The 14425-nt window shown below is 36.2% G+C and overlaps 1 protein-coding gene across 1 annotated transcript in view; it reads right to left on the bottom strand.

The window, feature by feature from the left end:
* The window catches only part of PTPRQ (protein tyrosine phosphatase receptor type Q), a 129943-nt gene that overhangs the window by 16643 nt on the left and 98875 nt on the right, over positions 1 to 14425 (bottom strand). The window contains exons 51-54 of the mRNA XM_054056718.1: positions 11748 to 11847; positions 10825 to 10953; positions 3271 to 3297; positions 2524 to 2605 (exon numbers count right to left, since the gene is read on the bottom strand). Coding sequence (XP_053912693.1) covers positions 2524 to 2605; positions 3271 to 3297; positions 10825 to 10953; positions 11748 to 11847 — 338 coding nt within the window. The remainder of the gene's footprint in view (positions 1 to 2523; positions 2606 to 3270; positions 3298 to 10824; positions 10954 to 11747; positions 11848 to 14425) is intronic.

Raw genomic sequence — 14425 nt, 5'->3', positions numbered from 1 at the left:
CTCTTTTCAAAAATCTCCTAAAACTCGGAAATAATTAATTTGTACTTTCTTTACTGCAGCACTTTTATGGCACTGTGGTGACATTTGGAGCTATTTCACTTTTTTTATTCATGAACAGAATTTATCGTAAAACTCTTATAGAATTTTTTCTGTTTCAATAATTTGCCAGTTACTAGAAAAACTTGATTTCCCAGAGGCATTGAAAGATACGTGAATCACCTGGAAAGCTGGAAGAATATCAGTTTGGCAGTGCTCACCATCAGTTACTGCATCTCCCTATGGTTTCTTTAAACTTGTCTTTTCTGATAAGACATAGATCCAGACCCATTCCAAAGTCCCAGTTTCTTCTCATCATATTTACATACAAGCCACTTACACATGTGGACTAAGATTGAACCCTGGAGACCTCCAGGCACAGCAGCTTGGTCAGTCCAGCAAATTAGATGAAACCAGGAATGTCCCTGGATTCCAAGACTAAGTGAAATGGAAAGAGTCAGATCTATGCTAGCAAAACTCCAAAACAGGTTTGTTATCTATGAACTGTCTATTGTAATTGATCCCTAGACTACTTTACCTACCAAAACATATCTTGGAATTTTCCAGGAAGACTGCTAGCTGAAACAGTCCAAATTCAAAGCAGGGAACATACTACAAGTTTATTAGTATTAATGATTATATTCTCATGGCTAGTTTGTGACATACGTGAATTTACTAGTACAGAGATGGGCAGAGAATCCAAGCAGGCTCAGCACAACACTTTTAGTTCTATACTTCAGATATAATGGTCCTGGGTTTATATCTTGACCTCATCTGTTCTACACACATTGTAGGAGCCTTGAGTCATTTATATGAAACTGAAGTGTGAATATGGATGAAAATAACGCAGGTCGCAATGTCTACTGTTTGTTGTCTGCGTTGTCATTTCTGATGTAATTTCAAGTGCATTGTCAATCATATTATTCATCTGATAAGAAGTGCTACAGATACTATGGATAACTTCTTCATTCAGGGCCTGCACCTACCCAGCAATTCAGCCTGCCTTTGGACAAGCCATCTGGGAAGACATCACTACACTTAGGAACACGGAAGCTGAAGCTCAGAGAGAAAAAATAATGGAACGTATGAAGCTGTTGATTATAAGTTGAATGAGGCCTCAGCCTCGGTATTTCTCTAAATTTGAAATGGATTGCCAAGATTTTCATTTGATAAAACTCTGTTGTCTAAGTGTAAAGGCATTATAATTCTGTAGGGCTTACCCAAAGGGGGTCATACCTAAATAAATGAATACTAGAAACTTTCCAGTGATGAACATTAATATGTGAAAATGTTATTGCTAGTAAAACTTTTCATCTGATCAGTCACACATAATATAACTATAATCACTCTTGTTCAAGTGAAATAACACTTCTGCTCTTGAAGAAAAAAAATTCTCCTTAGTTTATTGCTCAGAGAATTTTATGGTGCTTTTTTTATTAAATCCAGACCAATTTAACCTAAGGAGCATTACAAAAAAGCTGTAGGAAATACCATTAATCTTTTCACACTTTTGTTAGTTTTCCCTCAGAGACTGAAATATTATAATCTAGCAGAAGAAAAGCCAGTTGTTGGGTCTTCATTTTTGTTAATCCAACTGGTAAGAAATTCATGGTAAATCTACAGATCCATAATAATAAAGTCACTGGAGACTGACAAATTATTTTTGTGAGGATAAATGACTACATGTTAAAAATGATGATGATAAAAGATTCTGAAATAACAAGAAAATATTGTTGAGAAAAAATATGATAGCCATAAAAATCTTATTTAATGAAAACAGTGAAAACATTTGAGATTTAAATTTGAAAGTATATATGCATTACATTACATGTAAGCATATTTTGAAAACTGGTTGCCTTTCAGAAAGAAAGACTGGTTTGCTGAGTTCATTTACTCACATAAGGAGATGGGGGCTATTCACATGGAAGCTACTCTGAAGAGCGTGACAAGTAGACCTATTATTTGCAAAGGAGCAAAAAGCAAAGCGCCATGCACAAACTTCTGCTTTCATAGGTGGCAGTGCAGAAAGTAAAAACATTTCTGAGTTCCATGGCAGTATGACCAGGGCCTGAACATATCAGAGGATGTTTCATGTGTGGTTTTGGGCTCATCATCACTCAGGAAAAGGAACTTTTTCAAAGCTGTTAAATATGTTAAAAAAATATTCCTAAATAAACTGTTCTAAGGTAAACTGCACATGCATTACTACATATGTCAAAGCATAAATATTATGGTGTCCTCGCAAAGATCGGATTCTAAAGATCATCTTTTGCTGAAACTTAGGTGAGTAATTCTGATCAGGTTGCAGTGCAGACTGCAGAATCCAAATCAGTGTAATATTACTTTCTAAACAATCAACCTGGTAATTGGGTATTGATTATCAAGGCCAGAGTCCTTCACGGCCTTGCCAGCTTAAAATGGACATGAAATGTGACACATGAAACGACTGAAGGTCTTGCGATGTTGTGACAACTGCTAGCAACATACCGAAAATTCTTCCTGAAACTTTAGGTTGTTGTTTGTGCAAAGCTCTTCAACATGTTGTAGGAAGGATTTCTTGCTTATTGGCCTGAAAGTAAAGACAGAAGAGTTAGAAACCTATAGGGAAATTCTCTATCATTCTTTTTATACCTATTGAACTGCCATTCGTTAATAACGTTTTTAAGTTCAATAGAAACTGATGCTTCTAGACAGAAAATTATAAACTGGTTACAGCATGCTTATTTGGTTTGTTTTCAGCCACTTAAGACAGAAACATTTTCTCCCCCCGCTATTCCCCCTCATCAAATTTTTAACATTGCTAATTTTAACAGTACTGTTTGGTAGGATTGTTTTTATAGGTAACAGAATTCCAAGAAAAGGCTTTGACATTAACGGAAATTTGTAAAGTTATCATTGCATTCTAAAGTACATAATACTTCTTTGTCGCACAGAAAACATTTTATACATTGCAAGGTTTTAGACATATAAAATATTGCAGTGACCTCATTCTCATAATGACATGGTTTTTAAACCCTGAGGAGTTTAAATATCCTTGTATTACTTCCCAAGCTAAAACACAGACATGCAGGCTTCACCCCAGAGAGAGAGAAAGCATTTCTCCAGTTACCATGCAATTAGTCATGCTTTTATGATTTATACTCAGTTTGGAGTTTTTTCTAATAAACATAGAGGAGGGAACCACACATTGAGACTCACAGATGACCACAATATAAAAATCTTTAAACAACTTACTTGATGGATTTTCTATAACTAAGTAACCTGCAACAGAGATTTTTGTTAAATGTAGCAAGTTGAGAGTTAACTGACATTGTGCATGTTAGTAGGTTTTAGATGAAACACTCAAGTAACTAAAAAAACAGATATATTTCTCTCATAGATTCAAATACTATTATAAGTCAAACATCTTGAGTGACTGTCTTGCTTATTTTTTATCTCAGGTATGGGCAGATATGGCGGTTACAGTTTTTACTATTCTCTTCAGATCATTTTACATTGCTCTGGGCTTATATGCCCGCGGGAAATCCATACTTCCAGCACACCACTTCGTATACATTGACAGACTTCATTTTACACGATGTACTCAATATCATTCGTCTAAGGGCCATTTCAGAACATAAAGATCAGATTCATCTGGCTAAATACAGACACCTATTTCTAAGCTAGTAACTCTAGATTCCTTTAAAATCAATGAAGAGAAATAGGTGTGATTTCATCTCATTTTAAGAAGATACCTAAAATAAGTCACAGATGATTCATGATCTTGGTGTGCCTGTACAAAAACCAAAGAACTATGGCTGTTTTTCTGAAGATTTTTAAAATGAGTGCCTGTTTTCAAGCTCATTTTTTTATTTTTTCTCTGCTCTTTCCGGTGCACAGTGATTTTAAAGGCTGTACTACATATTAAATCTTAACTTGATACCACAGCAGGTTTCATGAAGATGTTACATGAGCATCTATACTCAGGGTACTTTCAGACGGCCTTGAAACTTGGTCCTTATCATCACCTCTGAATCTATTTTAAGAAAGTCTCGGCATTACAAATTTAGAAGCCAAATTTTTTGCAGACTCACGAAGTTTACCTAAAAGACTAAGCCAAAAAGTGTGAAGTAATATAGTTTAAAAGATAACTTGTCCCTTCAAAAAAACTCTAAGTAAACCTTTTAAGTTTCTTTTTCTCCAAAAATCATCCATTCTTATGTAAAAATATTACAAAAATTATTCTATTATATAAGTACAAATGCCAGCTGCTGTCATAATTTTAGTAGAAAAAACAACTTGCTTTAAAAATGCTTTGGTTTATGAAGTTATTTTTAAGTACTTAAATCTTAAATTAGATAGTAAAATGAGATTAATACAATATTTCAATCATCTATTATTAACCATCAGAAAAGTTAACTTCAAAGTTACTAAAGATGCCTTTGTGGTTTATCCTTTGTTATGCTAGTTGTCTTCAAACAAAGCAAACTGGCTACGAAAGCCTTGGGTCAGTCTCACTGGAGTAAAAACAAGCGTAAGAATTCACAGAAAAAGGCTCAAACATAAAGCGAGTACTAGGACAACAGAAGGAGAGCTTTAGAATGAGAAAGAAGGCAATAAGACAACAAAGCATGCAACTCTACTTATTCAGAATGTTTAGACACCCAGCCAGCGCTTCTTGTATCACTTATGTTTTTTGCATTGTGCAGCAGAAGAATCTATTAATGACTTCTAGTAACACTGGCAACATTGTACAGCTGAAGTTCTCTGAAGAAAAAGTATTCTTAATAGCTGTGCCAAGGTACTGCAAGCAAATGTATTTGTCTTTGAGCAGAAAACAAACTCTTCTTAGGCTTTTTTTCCAGGACAAAATCATAAGCAGTATTACATTTGTTTTCCCTTTGAATTCACCTATTTTCACCATGAACAAAAGAAAAAATCATCTCCCAGTTGACATCCCAGTAATTTTTTGAATACTGTTGGCTTTCCTTCTCTTGAATTGACAGCAGTTAGAGGCTTACTGCACCTGATTTGCAGTATGTGAATGCAGTTTGGTCACTAGGTAATAAAAATAACATTTATGCTGTACATAAGCAGCCTGGATATACAGTTTAGTGCTTCTGTGCTGAAGGTACGTGGGTCCAATAGCAAAGGACATAGAAGACAAACAGCACCGTTAACAGCACCTTACTCAACAATATTTGCTTTCACTCAAAGCAGGAAAGTAAAGCACTGATATATCTCAGGAAAGGAACTAAACAGTGTGACATACGTTGCTTTCTAGTTAATTCTTAAGATTAATAATAGATTATTTTTTTAAGGCATAATCATATACTATCTTTCACAAGAAGTAAACATTTTTTAAGAAGTAAGGCACTTACAGATCTACATGTTAACCTATCTATGGGCATTTACATGAAGAATTTGATTTTTAGCACCACTGAACTCTCACACTGCTGTTGGTAGAAAGTGTACATTGCAGTGGCTTGGCAGCTCAGAAAATAAGATGATTGAATTTAAATGCTTGTAGGAGAACTAATGTCTAACTTGTGGCAAAAATGTTGGCTTTGCTGTGTAACAATCTTCAGAAGAGATGAATTTTGTATGCTCACTGAAGACTTGCAGCTATGCTCACTTTCAGCACCCTCAGGATTCAAAAACTAATTTTTTCCAAATCTCTTGACTTGGATTATATCATAATAATAATAATAATCATACAGTATTTCATCAATGAACAAACACTTATCTACCTGTATCTTTTTCCCATTTTTTTTAATAAACATAAGAGTATAGATGTGACTCCACCTCGATGAACACAATTTAGAACCAAACTATGAAGTTGCAAATTTCCATTATTCAGCTGGACAATTCCAGATTCCCACTTGTCTGACTTTGAAACTAAGAAAGAAAAACATTCTCCTAAGATAAAGAATGGTTTATTGCCTTAAATCTGATTTTCTTTTAAAACAGTATATTGTTTCATGTGTGGGATTTTTTGAAGTCTATCAAAAACCTGAATCCCACTCAGATTACTCATGATAGAGCTAGAAAGAAGCCATTTATTTGTGTTGGCAGTGGTAACTGAAGACCATATTGTCACACAGACTCGGCTTTCTCTCTGGGTCAATCATCTGAAATCCACAGGGAATGAAAACTTTGTCCAAATAGAAAACAGCAGAAATGAGTATGTAGGCAAAAGGCTTAACTCATAAGCACCATTGACACTTCCTAGGACTAGCAGAGGAACCAATTTTTAGCAAGTTAATTGAAAGCAATATGTGGCTTAACCCTTCCTAAATATTAAAGGTCTGAGGAAAGAGAACACACGGTCATTTCTTCTATTGTACCAGAACACGTATATTTGTAAGTCTTGTATTCCTGGGATACAAAGCTCAGGAAGTTTTTGATAGTTAGGGAAACTTAAAGGGAAATTTGTTGAAGAAAAAGGCAAGGAAGGAGCCATGCCTATCCTCACTCAAAGAAAGAAGAAACAAGCTAGTCTAGAGAAAGTAATATGTGTGCAAAAGTGTTACCTGGAATATAGACACTTCCTGAATGCACAATATATAGGAAAGGTGAGATAAGGCAATAATTTTATATACAATACTTTTCCATAAACAGTTCTAATCACCTGATATTTGCAAGGGTTACAGTGTCTGTAACTCAGAAAAATTTCTTCTGAATCTGTGCTCCATTTTCTTGGCAAGTTGTCTCACATAGAATGAAACAGAAGCATCAAAGCATCCACCACTTCTTAAGGAAAGATTTTAAGAAGCAGGGACATACATGGCTTCATTCTTGCTGCAGAAACCACTGCAAAACTAGGATGCCAGAGAAGTTGTCTCTAGGTGAGCACCTGAAACAGGGAGCAGTTACCCATCTCTTGCCAAACCAGGAACACCCCAAAAATTCAGCGACAGAATCTATTCACAGCAGATGAATGTCTGCTATGACATGCGACTTACCAAACCCTGTGGACAAGTTACATAAAGTAAGTGGTGAGGGGCCCCCATCTACATCTATTCAGTGCGCTTAATGAACAGACCTTTAAGCCAGTTTAGACTGATGGGATACATATGTTTACAACAAGAGGTGTTTTTTGCTCTTGTTGGCTGCCCCATACCATTTCCACCACCACGAAGATCAACATTTGTCGCAAACACTTAAAGTTAGCATTTTGGCTTCATAAGGCAGCTCTCATTGAAGGACTTGAAAATGCATCTCATTAAGTGATTGCCTAACAAAGACTTTCTGAGAGATGGTGTATATATACTAGCTAGTATTACTAATTTTCAGACACTGAAGTTTTTCAAGTAAATTTCTTTCTGATGTCTGTTATGTTAAAAAATTACTACAGGGAACTGGGATTTGCCATGAATTTCTTGATTTCAAACAAGTGTTGACCCCCCAAAGAGTTTCAAAATTGGCAAAATAAGATACTTTGCACTTCTAAATTTGATGGTTTTTCTACTTAAACTGACTTTTGTAACGCAAAATAAGTAATACTAAAAAAAAAATTATAAAAAAGTGTGAAATAAAATGTTTTGATTAACCTATGCTGAACACTTGCTGAGTTTTGGTTCACTGAACTTTATAGTGAACAACCTTTTGAATTTTTCATCTCCTAAGAATGATGAAATTATTTCCAATCGCATTCTTAGAGCACAGAAAAAACTTTTTCTACTCCTTTTATGAGAACATCTGATACCAGCTGCATGAATTTTCTGAGAGTATGAGCCAAGATCATAGGCCACAATCCACTAAGTATGAGAGAATGTGTAAAAAGGCAACGTACGAAAGACAGTCGAGAAGGACCTCCTGGAGCAAGGTAGAGTATCTTTATTGTGTAGATGAACTGTGTCAGCTGCAAGTCCATTCCCTTACCGATTTATTGTAGCTGACACGATAAATAATATACTGGCTGAGAAATGACAAAACACCTGGTTTTGAAAGCATCTCCTTCAAATAAGCATTGAATGGGAAGATTAGTAGGTACAGAAAAGAATCTATAGTGCTCTTTTATCACCTAAGATTTTTGCACAAACTTCCCACTACCCTTTCAGGGGATGTAGTATACTTAGTTACACCAGATTTCAGCTGATTTACTGCAATCCAAGAAACATAAACAAGCCAGCCTTGGGAAACAGTCTGCCCATCTATGTTTCCCTCATAAAATTAAAAGATACCATGAACTGCATCCAGGATCCTGCAACACAGCAAGCTTTACAAACACAGCTGCGATAGCAGAACAAATGCAGCCAAAGTAAGGCACTAGATTATGCAGATGCAGTGATGCGCAGTTCCATTCCTAATGCATGGTAAATTTGTGAAGGTTACACTGTAGTTATCATCATGTAATATGATAACCTAACATGCTAACATGTCACTGCTTTAACCACAAATCATTATGATAAGGACAACATAAGAACTGGGACTGTGATTGACTTTTATACAGCTATTCCCCAAAGGCAAAAGTTCTTTTGTGATGTAACTGTGGAAGTCTGAAAGCAGGCAGCGAACAGTTTTGAGAAGAAAAGGATACCTTGCCCCTCTTTACTATGTTTATGTTACCTAGTAGGGTCCCACAGTATATTTACTGACTTCCAATTGAAAAGATGGATGAATTATGTCCTGAGGAACTCTCAGTTAGTGCCTGCACTTCAAACTCCCAACAATTTGTTGTAATGTCCAGCAAAGGATCTGGGCAAGGATTCTGCTGTAGCTTCAGTGCAGCTACTGTTTGCAAAACAATAATCCAAATTGTAATAGCCGCACCACATACCTTACAAGAATTGCAGAAGGGAGCCTTTGCTTTTGGCCATTAAGGGAGTGGGGAAGGAGGAAAGAGAAAAGCTCAGATGGAAGGACATGACAAACCGCAAACTAAAATGTGAGACTGACTCATTAAAATAAGGGTAATATAAATAAAATTGACGAAGCACTGTTCAGTAAAGGCCTTACTGTGCATAAATCACTTTATAAAGTGCATGTAAGTATGAGATATTATAGATGGCAATTACCCTGTAAAGTTTGTCCAAATCCAAACCACATATAATTTAGACAGAGAAGTGGCAGAACAGTACCCAGGAAACTGATAAAGGATTTGACAATGTGCATTTGTTGTTGAGACTGTAGTGGCCTAGTACAAACCAGCTACAGTGTAAGTACAAAACACAGTTCAGAAAAAAAGAGAACTTATCTTGGGTATGTACATTCTAGCTGCCAAAGGAAAGAAACAGTATGTTTCTTGTGTCACATTTGCTTCAAAGAAAGGTTGTATATATCAGTGCTATATTGGCATAATGTGTTATAATTTCCATGAGAAAATTACCCTAATTTATTTAAAAATCATTGTGGAACTGTTGTTCATTAGGGATTAAAAATAAACAAGATTTCATGATGACAAATATTCCTGCTTGTCATTAGTGTAGCTGCAAAGACTGATGTTTCATTTTGATGAGCTATCTCACTCAATATAGTATGGTAGCACACAGGTTAAGAGAACAGAATGGAAAACACACCATGTTGCTTCAGCAATAGGAAAACTTACTGGATGACAAATATCTCCTTGCGTCTAAAGAAAAATGAAGAGTATCTGGAAGTAAAATCCATTAACACTTTAGTATATGAACAAAATTAGTACTATTCTTATTCAGCTAACAGTCTGGAAACAAAGCCTTTTTGAAGATCCATCCGGATCATTTACACATGTCACAGTTATTACAGTGCATTGGTACTGGTTCTGTCTTTAGAGAATGTTTTTTCACTGTTGTTAAAAGGTACCAAACAACACTATCCGAATGACATCTGCCCCACACAGAACATACCACATCCATTATGTCGATAATTTCCAGATGATTGATAGTATGTTTTCTCATCTGCTACAAGCAGCCATTCCTGTGTACACTATTTTGAACAGGTTTGTACATACAATCAACTCACTCTATACCACACACAGGCATATACACACTCAAACAAAACAGGTCAACAGCTACAACCTTTCATCTTCCAGCTATTCCTAGTCTGCAGCAGTAGGATGCCTGACTGCAAGGGCAAGACTGTTTTAGGCTTCTTATCTTTAAGAAGTCTGCCTACCACCGTGTTTCATCTGTAACACAGCAGGGAAAATTCAGGCAGGTAAAGAATGTTCACCAAACATTTCTAACTCAGTTGGATGTCATTTATTATTGAGTATCATCATTATATTAATTTGGAGAACAATAGAGCCATTTTCCTTCTGATAAATATCTGTGACAAGATTCTTTGTCGCACAGAAAATAGGAATAGCCTGGAATTGCTGCATATATCTTAAAGGAGCAGATGTCAGGATAGCCAGTGTGCCGAGCACCACAGAAACCCAGATGTTATGCAAATCCCGTTGTGAAAAAAATGCTTTCTAAATGTCAATTAAAACAATGACAGATTTGCTCTTGAATTGGTTGACTGGGATGGCTGGGAGTTTAAATTTTTCAAAATGCTCATATAGGTTTGCAGTCTACAGAAAACATTGGGCCATCAAAAAGCCTCAGAAATTCTGCATGTTCAAAATTATGTAGCCTTTTTTTGCTAAGACAATTAAACAGTGATTTGCACTTAGATCTTTAGCGTGTTGTAAAAAGAGCTGAAGATTAAGTGATTTTCTAAAAGTTAGTGAAAAGTGTCTTGAGGATGGAGGTCATTCTTTGAAAGAGGATCTCAGTGACCTGTGTAAATAAGAACACCACAAACACTTCCAAACAAGCAAAGGTCAGTATGGGGTCATGGCTACAGCCCCTTTGGACTACTGTTTTGCCTAAGGAGTACACTTACCGTGTAAATCTCTCATCCTTCAGTTCCAGGTCTGCCACTGTGATCAACTGATCCAGTTTAAACTTAGTGTCAATAATTTCAGCATCTCGTGGCGAGTATGTGCCTCCTTCTTTTTGTTTCTGCCGAATTCTAACCAGAAAATAATAGTGAAAAATAAGTATATAAAAGACTTAAGGACATATATGTCAGCATTTTGATTAGGCAGGCTGAAACTGAAAAACATTTGCTGGGAATCCTTCCTTGTCCTTTATCCTGCTCTCCCCTCCAACAGTGTAATTTAGTCAAGTCTGGTAGTTATATTGTCTAAAATTCATATGGGAAGAATCTAGTATATATATTCTTCTAGTTTTCCTACAGAAATTCTTTGTCAATGCCTGAATTATGCAGCTGAGGAAGAACAGAACTTTCGATGAATGAGTAAACCAACATTATGCAGTACTCAGTTTGCTTCTTTACACGAACATTTGATTCACAGTTTATTAGCAGTCAATTTCCCTTTCACATGTTAAACTACAATGTATTTAACTGATAAATTTATTAATAAAATAGAGAACAGAATTTGGAATATTCAAATCAAGCCATGAAAAGGGTTAGCCATCACACTAACTTCATCACACTAACAGCTGACACTGATCTGTATCCTCGAGTCAATAGAGAAGTGGGTGCGAAAGGGCACCGCTCTGATTTACCCTCTGGAAAACATGTTTTTTCTCCTTTATCTATGGAGGTTAACCTCACTAGACTAAAGTATTTGTGAGTCCCTCCCTAAATTTCTACACACACAAAAAAAAAAAAAAGGTAATAAATTTTGAAATGACATTTTAGACATTTAGAATAGGTCCACCTCTAGGACTGCTTCAACTCCTCTTTAAAACACTTTTGAGTACTTGCTAACATGGCATGGTCAGATACATAAATCTCACCTTGCAAAAGCATAAACTGCAGCCACCAAAAGAACAACTGAAAGTATACACAAAGTAACAGCAAGAATAACTTCTACTGATCTTCCTGACGGTCCTTCACCTGCAACAGAAAGAGGAAATCTAATATTTCATAGATTCATTACAATTTTTACAGTTCAGAAAGGATGAAATGAAGGAGCAATGAGATACAGACACTTTTCTGTCTGTACAACTGCATTTGTTTTGTGTCAGTTGAAGAATTCAGGAAAGGAAAATATAACAAAACCAGAAACAATTTAGATAAAAAATTCCTGATCTATGCAAGTGCTAATCCATGTAATCCATAATGCTAGTAGTATATCTCTACAGCTATACATGCAGCCAACCCCTGGTGTTTTTCGTTTTTACCTGCTTAGCAGGTTAAAGTAGGTCTACACTGCAGTAACATCGGTCTGAACACTGGCCTGAGCTGAGCTTATGCTTATGCCTCTGAGCACCAAGAATAGACTCAGTGCTTTAGCACCCAGGAGCAATCAAACTCCAGAAGGGAAAAACAAAGAGCAACAACTCTAAAGCTATGAGGCCATCACTGATAGGCACAAACCAAAAGATACTTTTTAGAGATAGTTTCCTCAAGGTGCTGAAGGAACCTACCTAGTGATTGGATCTGAACTTTCTGGATCAATTTTCCTCACTGACCATTGATTCATGCAGGCAAGTGAAAATAAGAAAAGCAAAGGATTACTACTGCTGGTATTATTTACCTGTGCTGACATTCACCTCGACTCACTGATCTACTGCAGAAAATCTAGCTCCTCTCCAGCTCCCAGGAAGAACAGAAAAATGTTCTGCTTCCTGCAATATGAAATCGAGACTTCCCACTCAAGAGACAACATCCTCCCAAGGACACACAGGATACCACTGAAGTTCCCGCTTTGTTTCTCTCAAGAGGCTCTGATTTTTAGATTAGAGAGTGTATTGCAGATGATCTGGACTGCATGTACATTTCAGAACATGACTAAAATTCAGAATTGTCCTGATTTAGCTGAAGAAATGATCTTAAAACAGTAGGATAAAATTTTGTAAGATCAAGGGCGTGGTTCTACATGTAGGCAAGAATAATCAGCTACAATAACACAGCATAGTAAACAGTAGGTTAGGTAGAAATTTATCAGAAGTAAGTGTGAGGTTAATGTAGACAGAAAGCAACATAAGTAATCTATAACATGCTTCTGTGACAGGACAGACAACAGAATTAGGTTTAGTTTACAAACCACCTGAAATAATTCTTCCACTGCACTAGTAAAGTTTCGTATACAACACTGGACACTATAAGGTAAGAAAATTTAGGCCAGGGAAAGACAATAGAAATGAAAAGCAAGTATATAAAAAATGTTGCAAGGAGAAAAGGCGTTAAAAAATTACTGTCATTCACTGAGCTTTGTGATAAGGCACAAATGTTAGTAAAGTGGAAGAAGAACAGCAGAACCTCCAGAGGAACCTCTACAAAAGTTCCATCTTTTTTGCATGAAACAGTGGAGTAAATATTAAACCCTACAGTTAACACCAGTCCAAACATTGTCGATGTTATTAAATAAAACAGTGCTGGCAGAATACCCACCAAGAACAAAACCCCCATGTTCTACTTCTTTGCAATCGAGAAGGACTACACGCATCTGTAGAGATGATCATGAGCAAGGGAAAGGAGGCAAACCAGAAGACATCTTGTTGCATAATTCCGAGGCGCTGCAACTCTATACATCAAGGATAACAAGCTGCAATAATGTATTGTTATAAGGTGGGTTTCTACACAAAAAAGGCGGCGTCAGGAAAACCCATCTTATTTTCTGCCTCATCAGCTTTGTATTTCACATGGAAAAAGTCTACACTTACACAGGACTACCAGCTGCCATGCAATGACTTGCTGAACTACCTATCAGAGCTTATTAAAAGGTTAGAAGCTGCCTTGATGTATTAGAAATTTAAACAGTAATTTTTACACATCTTATTTATCCCATGGAAAAATCCTGACCTTTCATTGTAGTATGGACACTACTTTTGCAATATCGGTCATGGGTTATAAGGAAGAAACTCCACTTCTCCAGCGCAAGAGGAAAGTTGTGATACTCCAAGAATAGTTGAGTGGGAGCACCATATTAAAATGTTTCCTCTACTGTAATTTAAAAAACATTATTGCAGCTGTGTATTCCAATAGTGTCTGTTTCAGAGTTCCTCCCTAGAAAAATTCCTGTCGTTTAACAGGAGCCAGGGAAAGAGCACCTGATGACTGTCATAGAGAACGCTACCACAGGTTTTCCATATGTTTTTCTGCTTCAAGCATACTTAACATGCAGTATTAAATTGCACAGATAGAAGGATAGCCTTCTGGTTTTCCAGATCAAAGACTTACATATCTATAAGCAGACCTGTGAATCAAAATAATGTAGGGTTCTCTGAACTATCATGAATACCTTTGTTAAAATTCAAAGCAGTGTTTTGTGTACTAAAACGGAAGTGTAATGTTGGAAAAACAAAAATTTCAGTGATTATTACAAAAACATAATTGCTTTAAAATTTCAATTCTTATTTCAGGTAGCATACATTTCTTCTGAAAAGGTATTGTTGTTACAAGTGGAATAGAAGTAATTGGTCAGTTACTGAACATCTACTGTCCTTTCTGTGATGTTCTCTGGACTATG

Source organism: Cuculus canorus, chromosome 1 (assembly GCF_017976375.1).
Source record: "Cuculus canorus isolate bCucCan1 chromosome 1, bCucCan1.pri, whole genome shotgun sequence".
NCBI classification, from domain to species: Eukaryota; Metazoa; Chordata; class Aves; order Cuculiformes; family Cuculidae; genus Cuculus; species Cuculus canorus.
This window is presented reverse-complemented; position numbering and strand designations above follow the sequence as displayed.